This window comes from Genypterus blacodes, unplaced genomic scaffold, assembly GCF_046128005.1.
Source record: "Genypterus blacodes isolate CSIRO-AG114 ecotype Tasmania unplaced genomic scaffold, CSIRO-AGI_Gbla_v1 ptg000073l_1, whole genome shotgun sequence".
Taxonomy (NCBI): Eukaryota; Metazoa; Chordata; class Actinopteri; order Ophidiiformes; family Ophidiidae; genus Genypterus; species Genypterus blacodes.
In genome coordinates, this window is record NW_027466883.1 from 2,131,144 (window position 1) to 2,148,965 (window position 17,822).

Sequence of the window (17,822 nt, forward strand, 5' to 3'; positions counted from 1 at the left end):
CATTTGATCATTTTGTGATTGACTTTGACATTGTTCTTTCTTATTTCGTCCTTAGGCCTCTGATGATACACACATCTTGTTTATAAACACCATCCACAATAACAATACAGATATTATAACCAGAAACTACATTAACATAACATTTGTATGCCGTTACCCCATCAACTACATGGTCCAACAACCCAACGGGGAAAACATGATCAGAGTGGATGTCAGGTGACTAAATTATTTATTTTATTATAAATGACGACTGATCTGCCGTTACAATCATCCTGTGTTAACACGTGGATCTATAAATCTTCTCCACAGAACCATAACTCTAAACACAGAGGATGGTAACTTCTCAGTGTCGATGTTACTGTACAAAGATGAAGCCTTTGAGGACCAATGGACGACCGTGCCTTCACTCACCCTGGATGACGACATCTATGTTAAAGTCTTCATGGTAATTTAACCGGATTAGAAAGGTCCATTATTATGTTTTATTTAAACTCTGAGTGCAAGAGTGGAATTATTAACAATTTCCCCCCAACAAATTGATTTCTTTATGAGTAAAATAATAAAAACTCAACCAACTTTGAAAGAATTATTATATATTCCCTCACTAATTTTTTCTTAATTTTTACCAGAATACAGCCGTTTCAAGAAACACATTGTCATGAAATCGAAACATGAAGATTTATACAAGCCAACTTTTGTCATTGTGTCTGATAACGTAGTGGATTCTTTTAGGTAGCAAATAATAAAATAATAAAAAAAACTTCAGTGTAATCCAAAATTGCATAATGTGATCAAATGTGTAAGGATTTTGTAGAATGCTAAAAATTTTTATATTTTGAAATTATTGTATCATTACATTGTTGTAATTTAGTTTTTTCGTGTTTTCAAAATTGAATCAGATAATTATTTTTTTAACTTACGATGATAACTTTCAATAGTTTATTTTTAATTTTCAATATTTATTTCTAAATTTGTTTGGATTTTGTCCCCCTTACAAACAAGGAGATAAGATTGGTGACCTGCCTACGGAAGAATTTTTGTTGGCACATGAACAACAATTTCAATGAAAAGCAAAATTGCGAAAATGACTCCAGAGGGTTCAGACTGTGCAGGCTGTCATAATACTGACAGCTATTTATGGGTTTGTTCAAACTTGTTCATGATGTTAAGCAATATATTGTGTGTTGAGATGTTCCAAGACACGCTGGAAATCTTACACTCTACCCGTGACTAGACAGTAACGTGAGAGCTTGTCTTCTCTTCTGTGTTGTCATAACCTCTTGGTACAGCTGTTGTTTACATATTATGAAGCATTGTCTTGTGTATTTACCTCGTGTGGAGGGTAACTTCCTGATATTCATTCCTGTGTGTCTCACAGATACCAGCTCACCTGATGCTGCGTATGGAGAGATGCTGGGCTACACCAACCAGTGACCCGTACAGCAACATTCAGTACACCTTCATCAAGGACAGGTCTGTCTCAGGATTGCGTATCAAAGCAGTTTTTATTGTATCATATCATATTACACCTCTGCATGCATGATAAAGAATAACATGTAGAAACATCTCATGCAAACACAACGCATACTTTCTACTTTTAACTGATAAATAATCAAGATCTTCAACTTGACACAATGTTCTTTTAAGGCGGTATGTTGAAACCTGCATGTGTGATCCACTGTTGCTCTGCTGTTTCATCACACTTGCCAACAGCACTTGAACCTCTTAGGACAGTGCTGTTGAAATCTGAAATAAGAGAGTTTGTTGCTTAGAGAGCCAGCCAGACAACAACTCTCGGGGCCTGGTCATGTGACTCCTGTATGTGAGGCCGTATGTGTTTCAGTTCAACAGCTGTGCATGCCCTTGACAACCAGGCAGTATTTGGTCCAGCAACAGCAGAGCAATGAAATGCACAGGGATTTCACAATGCCAGGGAGGGAAATGCTCAAACAGATCCGTCTCTTGTGTTGTTGAATCACTTCACAAAATAGTTTTGAGTTAAAAGGTGGAATCATTTAAAGGAAAGCCACTGATTTATACTATGATACAAAGTTTAATTGTTCAGTATGTTCATTCTTAGATTTATTCCTCATCATCGTGAGACCTCCCTGACGTCTTCCTCTCTCTTTCTCTCTCTTTCACACAAACTCAGCTGCCCGGTGTTATCAAACGAACAGACACTGAGTGTGATGAAGAACGGCCAGGGTCCAGAGGCCATGTTCAGGATACAAATGTTCAAGTTTGTGGGCAGCTCATACACGAATGTCTTCCTTCACTGCAACGTCCAGATCTGCCACAACACACAAGGACTTTGCCAGCCTGTGAGTGAGCCGGGGCAAGACCCCATTCCTCAAACTGGTAGTCAGAGGACAGTTCAGACAAGTGGCCTCTGAGCTCCTTATGTCCTTAATATAGACCCATCAGCCCAGAATGTGTTTAACAGTCAAGCTAAATGAGGCTGTAAGTATTTCTGTTTGTATAATTAAATTGTCCATTTGCCAACGCAACTCTTTGCAATAACAGAACTGCTCCAGTGAAGATGGATTGATCAGGATGCGGAGAGACATCCCCCTGTCCCATACAGTATCTTATGGACCAATCAGACGACTTCTGAAAGACAAAGACAAGCCCAATCTGAGTATGTTTGTAATGACAATTTCTATTATAAATTTCTATTATAATTTACTGTCTACAACACACGAAGGTTCCCTAGATTCCCTGCATGTGATTTGTTTCAAACTCTAGAGCTCTTGCGTTCAATCCCTAAAATATGCTGTGGATTATACCTGTGTCCATTTCTCTGCAGACACAAGTGGAGTTCCCCCAGTGGAGACCTTTGTCCTTGGAGGTCTGTTGGTGGTTTTGCTGCTGATCACAGGAGTGTTTGGGAGGCTTTGGCTTCGCTCCAGACGATTCTACCCGGCACAGGAAGCACAGCTTACCCTATCCAACATTCACCACATCTCAGAGGTAGCATCATGAATGAGAGGATAATGAAAACCTTGCATATATTTCTCTTCAAACTAAATTCTTGATTTCTAAATTCTTAAGAAAGCAAATTAATAAAAATGTCAATCAAGTTTTGTCTGTGTTTTTCTTTGTAAAAAAACATGATTTGTACAGAACCCAGGAAAATAATATTGAGTAATTACTGTTAGTAAAAGTAATTAATCTGTACCCAAGATGGGATAGAAACTTATTTCCTGATACAATACCTACTCATGGTAGCATCGTATCAAAAAGACCCAAATTCACTTACAAGGACTTACAACCTCTTATTTCACATAAATTATATTTTAAACAACATATTCACACTACTCACATAGAGATGTGGCAAAATGGGACATTCCTGAGTGGGATTATGAAAAGAATACTGTCTAGCTGTGTGGGATAAGGAGGTGATCCTCACAGTTATGTTCACAGGCTGAGTCAAGACACTCTTTCCACTTATGAGTAACGCAATGTAGATGTACTAGAGCAAATAAGTGACTGTTGACTGAAATTGAATGAATAATAAGCCAATGGCACTTAATGCCCTGGTAAACAAGGGGAACTATGATAGTTCAGGGACTCTCCTTCCTAAAGAAATAAGAGTTATGTGTTATAAGAAGAGCTAGGACTGGACTATTACCGAAATTAAAGTCATAAACAATGATGTGTGGATTAATATTGATGGCTGGGGAGAATAATAAGATATTTGTTCATGCTTTTTTTCCAAGGGCAGAACAAACTCAGAACATTCTCACAAGATATTACCTTTATTACAAGAGAAAAAACATTGTGTGCGACTTCAGGGGCTCCGTAGCTTTGAGTCAATTTTAAAAGACCAAAATAAATTGAAGTGTCCACAGGGTTTTCCCCCCGTCTATTTCAGTGTCCATCTCTCTGAACTCTGCGCCCTGATTGGTCCACCGCGTGGTGACGTACTACAGTAGCGCCTCACACTGATCAACACAGACACCGATGAACTCACAACACCAAAGGTTTTTACAAACGAAGAGCCGGCCGCAACCAGTGCGTCTGACCACAACATTTCAACACGTCTCCTACCGGGAGCTGCTTCTGTAGCCGCAGTGCAACATTGCTGAAGTCGAGAGAGTTGATATAAAGTCATAAAGTCTGATAAAGACGCTCGGGTCGCCCCGTAATCCGGGTAAGTTGTTTCTGAAAGCTACTAGCTAACTCTCAATAAGCTAGCAAGTGTAGCTGCTAATGCTAGCTGGCCATGTTGTTCTGCTTTTGTTACAGAAAGTTTTGTGCCTCATCACTTCAGCTCATCTCCGAGTCATCTTCCATGCAAACTTTATCTTTTTATACACAGTCCGATTTTAAATGCTTGGACCCGGAATTAATATTTGTTTTAATGGTATCTGAAGTTACCGGCTCTGTTTGTGTTTTTAGCTGTTTGCTAACCAGCCAGTTATTTTGTTTGCGTAATTATGCTAGCTAGCTGTTGCTGGTCAGAACTGTAAGTGAACAATGGCTCTCCTGTGGGGCATTGCGGTTTGGACTTGCGACATTGTTGTGGGACTTAAAATCATTGTTTAGTGTGTTTTGAGCATTCGTCCATCATAATACACACGCAGACTGAGTAAAACTAAATAATAAATACACCTTGTGGGTTTGTTAAAGCTGACCGGCAAATGTTTGCATCACGTTGAAGCTCCAAAGCCTTTGTTGTCCTAGTTGTCACCGAAATCCATACCTGAAAAACGGCTTTTTATAGCCAAAAAGGTTAGAGGTCGAGTTTGCCCTGTAGTCCTGGAAGAACCAGTGCGACCATGAAACCACAGAGGAGTGTTGTGACATTTCACTGAATGGCCTGAAGGTTTCTTATCTGTAGGTTGTCCAGTTCATGTGTACATATTGAGTTACAGAGTACTGGAAGCATGTGGGAGCTCACGTGTGTGTCAGTGTGTGTGTGTGTAGCAGGGTTGTATTGTAAGCGCAGCACGCTCTGTTATTACAGTAGGTGTGTTTACAAGCACATTGCAACTTTGATTCTACTCTGATTTAGCCAATCAATTGATTTTTTTTTAAAGCCACAGTTGTATAGTTATTATCACATGTCAAGGTTTGAATCCTCTGAGTCATCAATGTTATGTCGTTGAATCAATTTCCTCAAGCATGTAAATTGTATAACTTGTGCCTCACAGCAAGAAGGTTGTGAGTATGAGACCAGGGCCTTTCTGTGTGAAATACGCATGTTCTCCTTGTGTCTGCCTGGGTTCTCTCAGGGTACTCCGGCTTCCTCCCACAGTCTAAAGACATGTTAGTCAACTGGCAGACTTCCATTTAATTTTTCAGCCCCTGATACAGAGATTAAGCAATGACACATGCATGTTGGCTGAATGTGAACGTGTCCGCACTGTGTCAAAATGTAGAATGATTGCTTACACGGGATGCAGATGTTAGTATGACGTAGGTATGCATGCGTGTACACGTAATGATTGTTTTTCTTTGCTTTTATTGCAGGGTTTCACTTTGCCCGCGCTCCCTGCAAGCCACCACTTAAGTAGCAATAACACAACAATGGAGCACCTGCACCCCCACTGCCTTAAATGCATCAAGAGGAGATGCATGGTCAGACCAGAGACGGGTATTTCCTGTGACCTCATTGGCTGCCCTCTTGTCTGCGGGGCGGTTTTTCACGCCTGTAAACTACAGGAGCATCGTCTGCTGTGCCCCTACGAAAGGCTGCCTTGTCTAAACAGCGGATTCGGTTGCCCGTTCACCGTTGCAAGGATCAAGATGGCACAACACCTCGTAATGTGTCCGGCAAGTATAGTGTGTTGCACAATGGAGTGGAACCGCTGGCCCGTGAGCTACGCCGACCGCAAGTCGTATGAGAATTTGAGCAAAGACGTGGACGAGGTGGAGCAGTTGGATATGGCCTTGGCCCTGCAGGATCAGCGGATGCTATTGGAGTCCCTGAAGGTCACAACAAACGTGTCAAAGAGTGGAGATAAGCGAGACCGCGAGAGTGAGAAGATGGCCGCAGCGTCAGGCGGGTCAGAGACAGTAGTGGGTAATGGTTCAGTGGAGATGGAAGACGAGCCGTATAATGAGTTTTATAAGGCCTCAGTGGAGACGAGCAGAAGTTTAGCAGCTGCCTTGGATATCCTGAGTAACTCCAAGGACATTAGTGTAATTGTTGGAAATTTAAATGGAGAAAAGACTGTTCAGAATGGGGGAAATGGTGACAGTCAGGTCGTTTATCCAGTTGAGGATGGGAAGAACGTAGATATGGAAGACAGTGACTCGGATTCAGTGTGCGAGCTGGGGGCGGTAGGAGGAGTGGACTGCGGAGTGGGGACAGATGGGGACGAAGATGGTATTAGCTGGGTAGAAGAGAGCGACTTTGTGGAGTTCTTATTTGAAGAGAAGGACGACATTATGAAAGAGCCGATAAATGATTCCGACCTCGTCTGGCCAGAGATGCCTCAGGATTATATGCCTGTCCTGGCACTGGAGCCCCCTCTGCCACAACAAGCGCCACTTCCGCCTCCGGTGCCGTTCCTGCTGTCTGAACACGTGCAACACAATTTCTTACAACAGCTCCCCTCTGAACTCAGGTATAGGTGCTTGGAGCGAAAGCTACAGAACGTGGAAGTGCTCAGAGGAATGAGTATGTTTACGTTCAATGGACGCCGGGCTCTGCTATCCGACCCGTACTTGTTTCGGGCAAAGATGGAGGACAAGGCAGTGGACACTTCTGACCTGGAGGTACCAGATGACCCCATGGGCCTCCACGGCATTGATCTCATTACTGCAGCGTTGCTTTTTTGCCTCGGCGACTCCCCGGGTGGTAGAGGCATCTCCGACAGCAGGTTCGTCGATGGCTACCACATTGACTTTGGTACGCAGACCTTCTCCTTTCCTTCAGCAATTCTCGCGACCAACACCATGGTTGGCGACATCGCCTCGGCTTCAGCCTGCGACCACGCCAGCCCGCAGCTTTCCAACCCGAGCCCCTTCCACACTCTCAGGCTAGATCTGGTGCTCGAATGTGTGGCTCGGTACCAAACCAAACAGCGCTCCATGTTCACGTTTGTGTGTGGCCAGTTGTTCCGGCGGGATGAGTTCTCGTCTCATTTCAAAAACGTTCATGGGGATATCCACGCTGGACTCAATGGCTGGATGGAGCAACGCTGCCCCTTGGCCTACTATGGGTGTACCTACTCCCAAAGACGATTTTGTCCTTCTGTACAGGGTTTCCGAATCATCCACGACAGGCACCTTGGTTCTTTTGGGGTGAAGCCTGGCCTTCCGCTGAAAAATGGCCTCAAGCACCCAAGAAGCACCTGTCACTTTGGCTCTCAGTGCGACCACTTCAGCTGTCTCCCCTTTGAGGTGCTGCAATATGTCGCAAGCTTCCTGGACAGCTTTAGCTTGTGCCAACTGTCCAGGGTGTCCCGCACCATGCGAGACGTGTGTGCCAGCCTGCTCCAGATGCGTGGCATGGTCGTCCTGCTTTGGGACAAGAAGCGGCGTGCTGATGGATCTTCTTCGTGGCAGATCACAGATAAGGTCAGTGCCTTCTTATCTATCCTCTCTCCGTCAATGCAATACATTTCATATCCCAGTTCCACTCTGGCTCCTTTTGCAAGCTGCAGGAGTCGTTTTGACAAAGAGAATTTAAAGTTGAATTCTTTGTTTTTTCCCCTCCTCAGGTGTGGCGCTTCAGCACGGCGTTTGGCACTGTGAACGAGTGGAAGTTTGCCAACATCGCCAGCATGGCCGACCATCTCAAGATGTGCAAGTTTAACACGATCGCCCGTCGGGAGGAGGCCATCCCGCTGCCGTGCATGTGTTTCACCAGAGAGCTCACAAAGGAGGGTCGGTGTTTACGTTCAGTCCTGAAGCCAGTAGCGTAGTAGATGTTTCTTAAAAGTAAATTCACCCGTTCAAAGAAATGTGGTCATAAACCAATTACACTCGTGTTCCAGTGTTTACAAACTTTTCAAACTTCAGTCTCCTCCGGCCTCAGACTCGATGGGAAACGGGTGGTTGGTTGGGACGTACCATATAGTGTTTTTGTTGATTTGTTTCACATCGGAAAGGTTCGCTCTTCTAAGTGAGAGAGGCCTGGCGTTGTCGTAACAGAGGGACTCCATATTAGCACAGGCGAGTGCTGGCGTTTCATCTTCCACTCTGATGGATTAACTCATACCAGTGTACTGTAGCTGTACTCTGACAATGTTTCAATAACCATTTTTTTTGATGTAGAAGTTTATTTTTTTATATCAAAAACCAGTACTGTGCTGCATTGAATCGGTGAGTAAAGCCTTAACTTATGTCGTGATAGACTTGATCATGGGGGGGAATTTCAGATTTTCAGAACATCTCCATGAGATTTCTCAACTGTTTCTTGCAGGAACAGTTCACTGGTATCTTGCACGGTTTTATATTTCGATACCAAGAGTGACCACACGTGTCATGATTGCAGTTCATCGTTTTCATTTAGATTGTGTGGCTTTAATCCTACACTTTATGACTGACCAAACATCAGCAGTGCACAGCGCATGGCATTTTACAGACTGGACATTTTTACTGTAGCTTTTGATTCTCTTAACCAGCATAAGCATGTCGCCACCGCGTTTGGTGTTTAAGTCTTTCTTTTGTTGTTTGAAGTGCCATTCAAGTCACTGTTGACGGGTAACAAAGATGATGAGCAATCTTTATTTACTCTCATCTCACGTCTTGACTAATGTGCTGGCATGTTGGTCGGAGTGAGACGTAGAACACTAGCCACCAGCCAAATGACAAGTAAATGTCTTCTGCCAGCTACCCTTTTTTAAGTTCCCTTCTTATCTAAAAGTCAATGCAGCAGGTAAAATAAATTAATGAATGTACTCTGTCAGTTGTAGAGTCCATCAGCAGCTGTGGGGAGAAAGACTTCTTCCTTTTATGTCGGACCTCGTGAACACCTGCAGGCCAGGTGTTAAGACATGATGGACACCTCCTTTTGTCTGGTCATGAGTCACTAATCATATTTGATATTTTAATAGTCATTGTTAAGCTTTTCACCGTTTTGGCACTATATGTCCACTGTGTTCAGATGCTAGTGTCTCAGGGTTGTAAGCACGAAGCCAATAGGTGCTGACCATAGCAGTAAATTGTGTGCAGAGAGCTACACAGAGACCTGTCAGCTACTTGACCATCTTTGGGTCTTAGAACTGACTGATGTACCGCTCAGTATTATTACCTAACTGTGCATTGCAGTGACAGTCTAACAAATTACTGTTACTGAATAAGGTAAATGCTCTGTGATTGCTCTTTTTACAACAAGGAGTCAGAGCCTCATTTGCTGCCTTTTTAGTTCTGTTTTTTGCGTATGCAGATTAAATATAGTAACTTACATGACAGTGTGTGCCCTAATATGAGAAACAGGAAGGTTTTGTTATTTAGAATGCGACAAAATGGCTTGAAATTGTCACTGCAATAATAAACAGTTGGTCAAAGAAATATTCTTTTTTTTCTTTTAATATCCTTTGAAAATGTGTTTTATTTTCTTTGTTGAAAAGCCCTAGTGGTGCTTTTTCTTCCTCTATTTCCCTGTTCTTGTTTGTTTTTATTTCTTTTTTTTACTGGTACTTCTGTATTGAATGACATGTTTGTCCTGATCTGTAAGTGTATTTGAATTATTGATTTGCACATGATGGCATGTACTGTAAAGTAATCATAATGCTGGGTATTTACTTTACTCACAGCAGAACTCTTATGTTTGTGTTTTGCATGTCACGTGATGTCATTTGAAAATGTATTGGTCAGTTCAGTTACATGGTCTTTTATACAGTTACTTTCAAAATCTCAGTGCACCAGGTTGGAATGTTTTTATGTAAATGGTTACTGTTTTTGTTTTTTTACGTTAACCATAATCAGACCTACCACAATAAGACAATAATGGTATAATTCACATATATCTCACTTCTTAGCAGTGTCAATAGACTCCTCGGGCGTGTCAGCGTTTTCGTCTAAACATTTAATGGTTTGTTTTCACTCATGCTAAAAGTGTGTTTTCACCACTAGCTTCAATGTCTGATTTTTGAAGCATTTTAATAAAGAGGCTGTTCGTTTTTATAAGTTGGTTGATTTAATCTGTGCTTTTCAATCTTCTGCATTACTCAAATAATTTACTGTAATGAAATACTCTGAAAGTAATGAATTACTCAAAAATTAATTATTTATTTAAAAACTATTCCTTGAAAGCTATTTTACAGTACTCTGTTGCTGTAAACAAACTACAACTGGAATGAAGGCATTACTCTAAAAGTAAACTTGACTTTAAAAGAATTCCGCTAGATCAGGTCCTTAAGTTTCAAGTTATTCTGCAAGGTCAGTAGGTGCAGAATACACAAATGTCCCTTTGCCAAACTTTGTACAGGCATTTGGGACAAAAACCTTAAAGAAATACTGAAAATGCAAGTTATACTGGCCTGTACTTCCTCTTGTCTTATGAAAGGCATTTCCCTTCCATTATTTGAATGAATTCATCAATATGAAAAAGTAAATTCCGTAATTTAAAAAAACCCTTATCTTATTTCTGTAGTTGCATTAAAAGTGCTTATACTCTATAACTATGGTTAATATAAGCAAATATACACCCTCAAAGGAAAAGACGGCTCAACATTAGTTGGAAATTGGGTTGAATTTTGAATATTTTGTGGCCATCTTTGCTTATTTGTGAACGGGGCACATCTTGAGTGAAGGGGGGAACATGAGTGCCTTCATTAGTCACAAATATATTAACTTGTAAAGGAGAGATACATTGCTGCTGCCCCACTACCTGAACAAACAGCCCTCAGTATGAGTTTTCAGGGATTCATTGTGATAAAATTACAAAGGAAGTTGCTGCTGGCTAATGAGAATATATTATCTGCCCTGGTGTGTTAAAGATAGATAATTGTCTTAACTTGGGTACGTGGAAATGTTTCCCTTACGCCTAACTCGCTTGAAAAGTCTGCTCTCGGCGTCCCATCACAGTATGCGCTGTCAAATTCTCATTTGGTGCAACAGCCATCCTCCCTGAGGACCCCAGCCCTGCTCCATCCTCTGTGAGCGGCCCTGCTACAAACACCTGCTTGGCAGTAACCCCTGTGGCTAGGTTATTGGGGCTGTCAGGATGGCTGAGCGGTCCAAGGTGCCAGGCTCAAGGAGATAACCTTCCTTCCTGAAGATGGGACTTCTGTTCTCCAATTGGAGGTGTGGGTTCAAATCCCACTCCTGACAAATTGTTTTGGTCCAAACACTGACATGTTTCGAGAATGTGACCAAAATTAAAATTTTCCCCAAACTTACAGCAATGGATTCTAGTGCCATCGAGATGCCGTGTTTGAAATTCTAGCGCTCTAGCTCTTTCCTTGGTCAAGATAAATCCCTTTTTTCCTCTTTTTCTCTCTTTTTCCTTTTTTTACCTTCTCTTTTCTCCTTCCCCATTCTCTCCCCCGAGCCTCAAACAGCCAACCAACAGCAACTATGGCTGTCAGGATGGCCGAGCGGTCTAAGGCGCCAGACTCAAGGTAATTGCTTTCCTGAAACTGGGACTTCTGGTCTCCAATTGGAGGCGTGGGTTCAAATCCCACTCCTGACAAATTGTTTTGGTCCAAAACACTGACGTGTTTTGAGAATGTGACCAAATTTAAAATGTTCCCCAAACTTACAGCAATGGATTCTAGTGCCATCGAGATGCTGTGTTTGAAATTCTAGCGCTCTAGCTCTGTCCTTGGTCAACATAAATCCCTTTTTTCCTCTTTTTCTCTCTTTTCCTTTTTTTTCCTTCTCTTTTCTCCTTCCCCATTCTCTCCCCCGAGCCTCAGACAGCCAACCAACAGCAGCTATGGCTGTCAGGATGGCCGAGCGGTCTAAGGCGCCAGACTCAAGGTAATTGCCTTCCTGAAAATGGGACTTCTGGTCTCCAATTGGAGGCGTGGGACTTCTGGTCTCCAATTGGAGGCGTGGGTTCAAATCCCACTCCTGACAAATTGTTTTGGTCCAAAACACTGATGTGTTTTGAGAATGTGACCAAATTTAAAATTTCCCCAAAGTTACAGCAATGGATTTTAGTGCCATCGAGATGCTGTGTTTGAAATTCTAGCACTCTAACTCTTTCCTTGGTCAAGATAATCCCTTTTTTCCTCTTTTTCTCTCTTTTTCCTTTTTTTTCTCTTTTCTCCTTCCCCATTCTCTCCCCCAAGCCTCAGACAGCCAACCATTGATAATGTGACCAAATTTAAAATTTTCCCCAAACTTACAGCAATGGATTCTAGTGCCATCGAGATGCTGTGTTTGAAATTCTAGCGCTCTAGCTCTTTCCTTGGTCAAGATAAATCCCTTTTTTCCTCTTTTTCTCTCTTTGCCTTTTTTTACCTTCTCTTTTCTCCTTCCCCATTCTCTCCCCCAAGCCTCAGACAGCCAACCATTGATAACTATGGTTGTCAGGATGGCCGAGCGGTCTAAGGCGCCACACTCAAGTTAACTGTCTTCCTGAAAACAGGACTTCTGGTCTACAATTGGAGGCATGGGTTCAAAACCCACACCTGACAAATTGTTTTGGTTCAAACACTGACATGTTTGGAGAATGTGACCAAATTTAAAATTTTCCCCAAACTTACAGCAATGGATTCTAGTGCCATCGAGATGCTGTGTTTGAAATTCTAGCGCTCTAGCTCTTTCCTTGGTCAAGATTAATCCCTTTTTTCCTCTTTTTCTCTCTTTTCCTTTTTTTACCTTCTCTTTTCTCCTTCCCCATTCTCTCCCCGAGCCTCAAACAGCCAACCAACAGCAACTATGGCTGTCAGGATGGCCGAGCGGTCTAAGGCGCCAGACTCAAGGTAATTGCCTTCCTGAAAATGGGACTTCTGGTCTCCAATTGGAGGCGTGGGTTCAAATCCCACTCCTGACAAATTGTTTTGGTCCAAAACACTGACGTGTTTCGAGAATGTGACCAAATTTAAAATGTTCCCCAAACTTACAGCAATGGATTCTAGTGCCATCGAGATGCTGTGTTTGAAATTCTAGCGCTCTAGCTCTGTCCTTGGTCAACATAAATCCCTTTTTTCCTCTTTTTCTCTCTTTTCCTTTTTTTTCCTTCTCTTTTCTCCTTCCCCATTCTCTCCCCCGAGCCTCAGACAGCCAACCAACAGCAGCTATGGCTGTCAGGATGGCCGAGCGGTCTAAGGCGCCAGACTCAAGGTAATTGCCTTCCTGAAAATGGGACTTCTGGTCTCCAATTGGAGGCGTGGGACTTCTGGTCTCCAATTGGAGGCGTGGGTTCAAATCCCACTCCTGACAAATTGTTTTGGTCCAAAACACTGATGTGTTTTGAGAATGTGACCAAATTTAAAATTTCCCCAAAGTTACAGCAATGGATTTTAGTGCCATCGAGATGCTGTGTTTGAAATTCTAGCACTCTAACTCTTTCCTTGGTCAAGATAATCCCTTTTTTCCTCTTTTTCTCTCTTTTTCCTTTTTTTTCTCTTTTCTCCTTCCCCATTCTCTCCCCCAAGCCTCAGACAGCCAACCATTGATAATGTGACCAAATTTAAAATTTTCCCCAAACTTACAGCAATGGATTCTAGTGCCATCGAGATGCTGTGTTTGAAATTCTAGCGCTCTAGCTCTTTCCTTGGTCAAGATAAATCCCTTTTTTCCTCTTTTTCTCTCTTTGCCTTTTTTTACCTTCTCTTTTCTCCTTCCCCATTCTCTCCCCCAAGCCTCAGACAGCCAACCATTGATAACTATGGTTGTCAGGATGGCCGAGCGGTCTAAGGCGCCACACTCAAGTTAACTGTCTTCCTGAAAACAGGACTTCTGGTCTACAATTGGAGGCATGGGTTCAAAACCCACACCTGACAAATTGTTTTGGTTCAAACACTGACATGTTTGGAGAATGTGACCAAATTTAAAATTTTCCCCAAACTTACAGCAATGGATTCTAGTGCCATCGAGATGCTGTGTTTGGAATTCTAGCGCTCTAGCTCTTTCCTTGGGTCAAGATTAATCCCTTTTTTCCTCTTTTTCTCTCTTTTCCTTTTTTTACCTTCTCTTTTCTCCTTCCCCATTCTCTCCCCGAGCCTCAAACAGCCAACCAACAGCAACTATGGCCGTCAGGATGGCCGAGCGGTCTAAGGCGCCAGACTCAAGGTAATTGCCTTCCTGAAAATGGGACTTCTGGTCTCCAATTGGAGGCGTGGGTTCAAATCCCACTCCTGACAAATTGTTTTGGTCCAAAACACTGACGTGTTTCGAGAATGTGACCAAATTTAAAATGTTCCCCAAACTTACAGCAATGGATTCTAGTGCCATCGAGATGCTGTGTTTGAAATTCTAGCGCTCTAGCTCTGTCCTTGGTCAACATAAATCCCTTTTTTCCTCTTTTTCTCTCTTTTCCTTTTTTTTCCTTCTCTTTTCTCCTTCCCCATTCTCTCCCCCGAGCCTCAGACAGCCAACCAACAGCAGCTATGGCTGTCAGGATGGCCGAGCGGTCTAAGGCGCCAGACTCAAGGTAATTGCCTTCCTGAAAATGGGACTTCTGGTCTCCAATTGGAGGCGTGGGACTTCTGGTCTCCAATTGGAGGCGTGGGTTCAAATCCCACTCCTGACAAATAGTTTTGGTCCAAAACACTGACGTGTTTTGAGAATGTGACCAAATTTAAAATTTCCCCAAAGTTACAGCAATGGATTTTAGTGCCATCGAGATGCTGTGTTTGAAATTCTAGCACTCTAGCTCTTTCCTTGGTCAAGATAATCCCTTTTTTCCTCTTTTTCTCTCTTTTTCCTTTTTTTACCTTCTCTTTTCTCCTTCCCCATTCTCTCCCCCGAGCCTCAAACAGCCAACCAACAGCAGCTATGGCTGTCAGGATGGCCGAGCGGTCTAAGGCGCCAGACTCAAGGTAATTGCCTTCCTGAAAATGGGACTTCTGGTCTCCAATTGGAGGCGTGGGTTCAAATCCCACTCCTGACAAATTGTTTTGGTCCAAAACACTGACGTGTTTCGAGAATGTGACCAAATTTAAAATGTTCCCTAAACTTACAGCAATGGATTTTAGTGCCATCGAGATGCTGTGTTTGAAATTCTAGCGCTCTAGCTCTTTCCTTGGTCAAGATAAATCCCTTTTTTCCTCTTTTTCTCTCTTTTCCTTTTTTTACCTTCTCTTTTCTCCTTCCCCATTCTCTCCCTCGAGCCTCAAACAGCCAACCAACAGCAACTATGGCTGTCAGGATGGCCGAGCGGTCTAAGGCGCCAGACTCAAGGTAATTGCCTTCCTGAAAATGGGACTTCTGGCCTAAATGGGACTCCTGGTCTCCAATTGAAGGTGTGGGTTCAAATCCCACTCTGACAAATTGTTTTGGTCCAAAACACTGACGTGTTTCGAGAATGTAACCAAAATTTTAATTTCCCCCAAACTTACAGCCCTCGTGCCATCTAGATGCTGAAATTTCTTAAGTGAAACAAGTCCAATTTCAACAATAAACAATAATAACAATACAGAATATATAACAACAACAACAACTTGTCAAGATCTAGAAATGATTTTAAATGTACATACATTTCCAACATCTGTGTAGAAATGTGAACTGAACTGACTCACTATCCATGGATAAATCCCCCAAAAAGTTTTGGAGGAACATAGAGTTGAATTCTGCCTGGACAGTTACAGTTTGCTCTCTCTGACAACAATACAGGAAAAAAAAAAGTAATAATTTATAAAAATGTGCTTCCTATACGGAGAGAGAAATTAAAGAGAATTTAGAATAAATAAGTGAAGAAAACGGCAAAATGTTCAAAGACATTTCCAGAAAAAATACACAGTATTTACTGAAAAATACCAAGCTGGAAATGAATGTAAAATAGTGATCCTTTGTTAAACGCTGATCTGGCGCTGATGTGGAAATGCTGCCTTTCAGTGGCGGGATGTTGTCACTTCGCGGGACACAAAATCGACATGCGTTGTGGGAAATGGACCAAATTAAGAACATTTCCAAACTTACAGGCATGGATCCTAGTGCCACCAGGATGCTATGTTTGAAATTCTAGAGCTCTAGCTATTGCCTTGTCCAAGATATGGGCCAATATGAATCCCTTTTCCTCTTTTTCTCCCTTTTTTTCTTCTCTTTTCTCCTCCCCCATTCTCTCCACCCACGCTCAAACAGCCTATCTTCAGGCAATATGGCTGTCAGGATGGCTGAGCGGTCTAAGGCGCCAGACTCAAGGAGATAACCTTCCTTCCTGAAAATGGGACCTCTGGTCTCTAATTGGGGGTGTGATTCAAATCCTACTTCTGACAAATTGTTTTGGTCCAAACACTGACATGTTTGGAGAATGTGACCAAAATTTAAATTTTCACCAATGGGTCCTGGTGCCATCTAGATGCTGTGTTTGAAGTTGTAGCGCTCTAGCTCTTTCCTTTGCCAAGATATGGGCTTCTTTCTAAAATTACCAATTTGGTCCAATTTGGTCACATATTTTTGGACAATTTGACCAATTTTTTTAATTTTCCCCAAATTTACAGCAATGTATCCCAGTGTCAATCAATTTTTCCTCCTTGTCCCCCTTTGTCCCTCTTCTTTCTTATCTTTTCTCTCTCCATTCTCTCCCCCCACCCTCAAACAGCCTATCAAGACCCAAGATGGCTGTCAGAATGGCCAAGTGTTGCGGGGCACCAGACTTATCTTTTTGATCTTCCTGATGTTTTGGTCCATTGATACACTACCATTTTTGAAAAACTTGACCAAAATTAAATTTTCCCCAAAAATTACAGCAATGGATCCCAGGTGCTTTGTTTGAAATTCTAGCATTCTGGCTCTTTCCTTGGTCAAGACATGGGCTTTTTACAAACATGATGAATTTGGTCCATGGTTACACTGACATTTATATAATAATTTACCAACACTTTCTTTGGTGCTTTTTTTTAACTCATATTTTAGAATGGAGCCCCCATTCCCCCCTAAGAAGATTATCGTTCCCCAGCTTTAAGCCTACAATGAGGAGGATTTTCCGGCTGTCTGTAGCCAATACGGAAAGTACTTCCGTATAGGTGACGAGTATTTCGTCACCTACATAACGGAAGTGAAGTAGCAAAGACACACACACTGCCTGGCCAATAGAAGCGTAAAAACATTTACATACCGAACGATGCATCATGGGAAAGCTAACAGCTTAGCATTGGTCGTGTCATTAGTTATTCGCTAAATACATCTGAAACGATCAACCATGTGATCACTTTTCACGCAACCGTCACGCAGTATGGTCATAAAGGAACACACCCAGTGGATCTTCACCGTGAACCTAAACAAAAGTTGGACCTACGTCTATATAGGCACAGTGCGCTCTCCCTTAGTTTTGGATGTGAGGGCGATCTGGCTGCGACATCTGTCACCCCATTGATCGCTAGGGTTGATTCGGCTGATCTGGCTGGCTAGGCGGGTGTCCCCCTCCTCCCTCACCGCTCCATGTGCGTCCCTCCCGAAGCTCCGCGCTCGGTGGCAGAGACGAGCTCCCCCCGGCGGACGAGCATCCATCGTTGGTATACCAGTAGCTGCGCTCCCCTGCTAGAACCTCCAAACAAGCTCAAGGCCCATTTGTAGGAGAAACGTAGGGAAGTCGAGCTCCAAGACTTCAGACACATCCAAATGAGGCACTGCACGTGGCAGCCTGCCTTACTTTTACAGCTAGAAAAATAAAATGAAAGGATTTACGTCATATTATTCATTACATGTATTGCATAATTATATAATATATAATATATAATAATAACAATATATAATATATAATATAATAATTGTATTGTTATTGTTGATTGTGTTTATTTATTATTACC

General features: G+C 42.4%; 2 protein-coding genes and 7 non-coding genes across 9 annotated transcripts; all 9 read left to right on the plus strand.

The window, feature by feature from the left end:
* The first annotated feature begins 1,205 nt into the window (after positions 1–1,205).
* LOC143006362 (pancreatic secretory granule membrane major glycoprotein GP2) lies at positions 1,206–3,036 on the plus strand. Its single transcript, XM_076157774.1, has 5 exons — positions 1,206–1,283; positions 1,379–1,473; positions 2,153–2,321; positions 2,524–2,638; positions 2,807–3,036. Exons 2-5 carry the CDS (start codon positions 1,394–1,396, stop codon positions 2,980–2,982), a joined length of 540 nt encoding a protein of 179 aa, XP_076013889.1. The 5' UTR covers positions 1,206–1,283; positions 1,379–1,393; the 3' UTR covers positions 2,983–3,036.
* Positions 3,037–3,970: 934 nt separating this feature from the next.
* Positions 3,971–10,075, plus strand: fbxo30a (F-box protein 30a). The gene is made up of 3 exons (XM_076157758.1): positions 3,971–4,153; positions 5,476–7,530; positions 7,674–10,075. Exons 2-3 carry the CDS (start codon positions 5,533–5,535, stop codon positions 7,875–7,877), a joined length of 2,202 nt encoding a protein of 733 aa, XP_076013873.1. The 5' UTR covers positions 3,971–4,153; positions 5,476–5,532; the 3' UTR covers positions 7,878–10,075.
* Positions 10,076–11,484: 1,409 nt separating this feature from the next.
* trnal-caa (transfer RNA leucine (anticodon CAA)) lies at positions 11,485–11,593 on the plus strand. The gene is made up of 2 exons: positions 11,485–11,522; positions 11,548–11,593. It is a non-coding gene; the product is annotated as a tRNA-Leu (tRNA).
* Positions 11,594–11,845: 252 nt separating this feature from the next.
* Positions 11,846–11,982, plus strand: trnal-caa (transfer RNA leucine (anticodon CAA)). Its single transcript has 2 exons — positions 11,846–11,883; positions 11,937–11,982. It is a non-coding gene; the product is annotated as a tRNA-Leu (tRNA).
* An 813-nt stretch (positions 11,983–12,795) lies between these two features.
* trnal-caa (transfer RNA leucine (anticodon CAA)) lies at positions 12,796–12,904 on the plus strand. The gene is made up of 2 exons: positions 12,796–12,833; positions 12,859–12,904. It is a non-coding gene; the product is annotated as a tRNA-Leu (tRNA).
* A 252-nt stretch (positions 12,905–13,156) lies between these two features.
* trnal-caa (transfer RNA leucine (anticodon CAA)) lies at positions 13,157–13,293 on the plus strand. Its single transcript has 2 exons — positions 13,157–13,194; positions 13,248–13,293. It is a non-coding gene; the product is annotated as a tRNA-Leu (tRNA).
* An 814-nt stretch (positions 13,294–14,107) lies between these two features.
* Positions 14,108–14,216, plus strand: trnal-caa (transfer RNA leucine (anticodon CAA)). The gene is made up of 2 exons: positions 14,108–14,145; positions 14,171–14,216. It is a non-coding gene; the product is annotated as a tRNA-Leu (tRNA).
* Positions 14,217–14,468: 252 nt separating this feature from the next.
* trnal-caa (transfer RNA leucine (anticodon CAA)) lies at positions 14,469–14,605 on the plus strand. The gene is made up of 2 exons: positions 14,469–14,506; positions 14,560–14,605. It is a non-coding gene; the product is annotated as a tRNA-Leu (tRNA).
* Positions 14,606–14,856: 251 nt separating this feature from the next.
* On the plus strand, positions 14,857–14,965 carry trnal-caa (transfer RNA leucine (anticodon CAA)). Its single transcript has 2 exons — positions 14,857–14,894; positions 14,920–14,965. It is a non-coding gene; the product is annotated as a tRNA-Leu (tRNA).
* The last annotated feature ends 2,857 nt before the right edge of the window (positions 14,966–17,822 follow it).

What these genes read in the sequence shown, in the direction of transcription:
- LOC143006362 (XM_076157774.1), top strand. Translation starts at nt 1,394, where the DNA reads ATGCTGCGTATGGAGAGATGCTGGGCTACACCAACCAGTGACCCGTAC. An exon ending in TACACCTTCATCAAGGACAG is followed by an intron (nt 1,474 to 2,152) that starts GTCTGTCTCAGG and finishes ACACAAACTCAG; the next exon opens with CTGCCCGGTGTTATCAAACG. An exon ending in CACAAGGACTTTGCCAGCCT is followed by an intron (nt 2,322 to 2,523) that starts GTGAGTGAGCCG and finishes TTGCAATAACAG; the next exon opens with AACTGCTCCAGTGAAGATGG.
- fbxo30a (XM_076157758.1), top strand. Translation starts at nt 5,533, where the DNA reads ATGGAGCACCTGCACCCCCACTGCCTTAAATGCATCAAGAGGAGATGC. An exon ending in CGTGGCAGATCACAGATAAG is followed by an intron (nt 7,531 to 7,673) that starts GTCAGTGCCTTC and finishes TCCCCTCCTCAG; the next exon opens with GTGTGGCGCTTCAGCACGGC.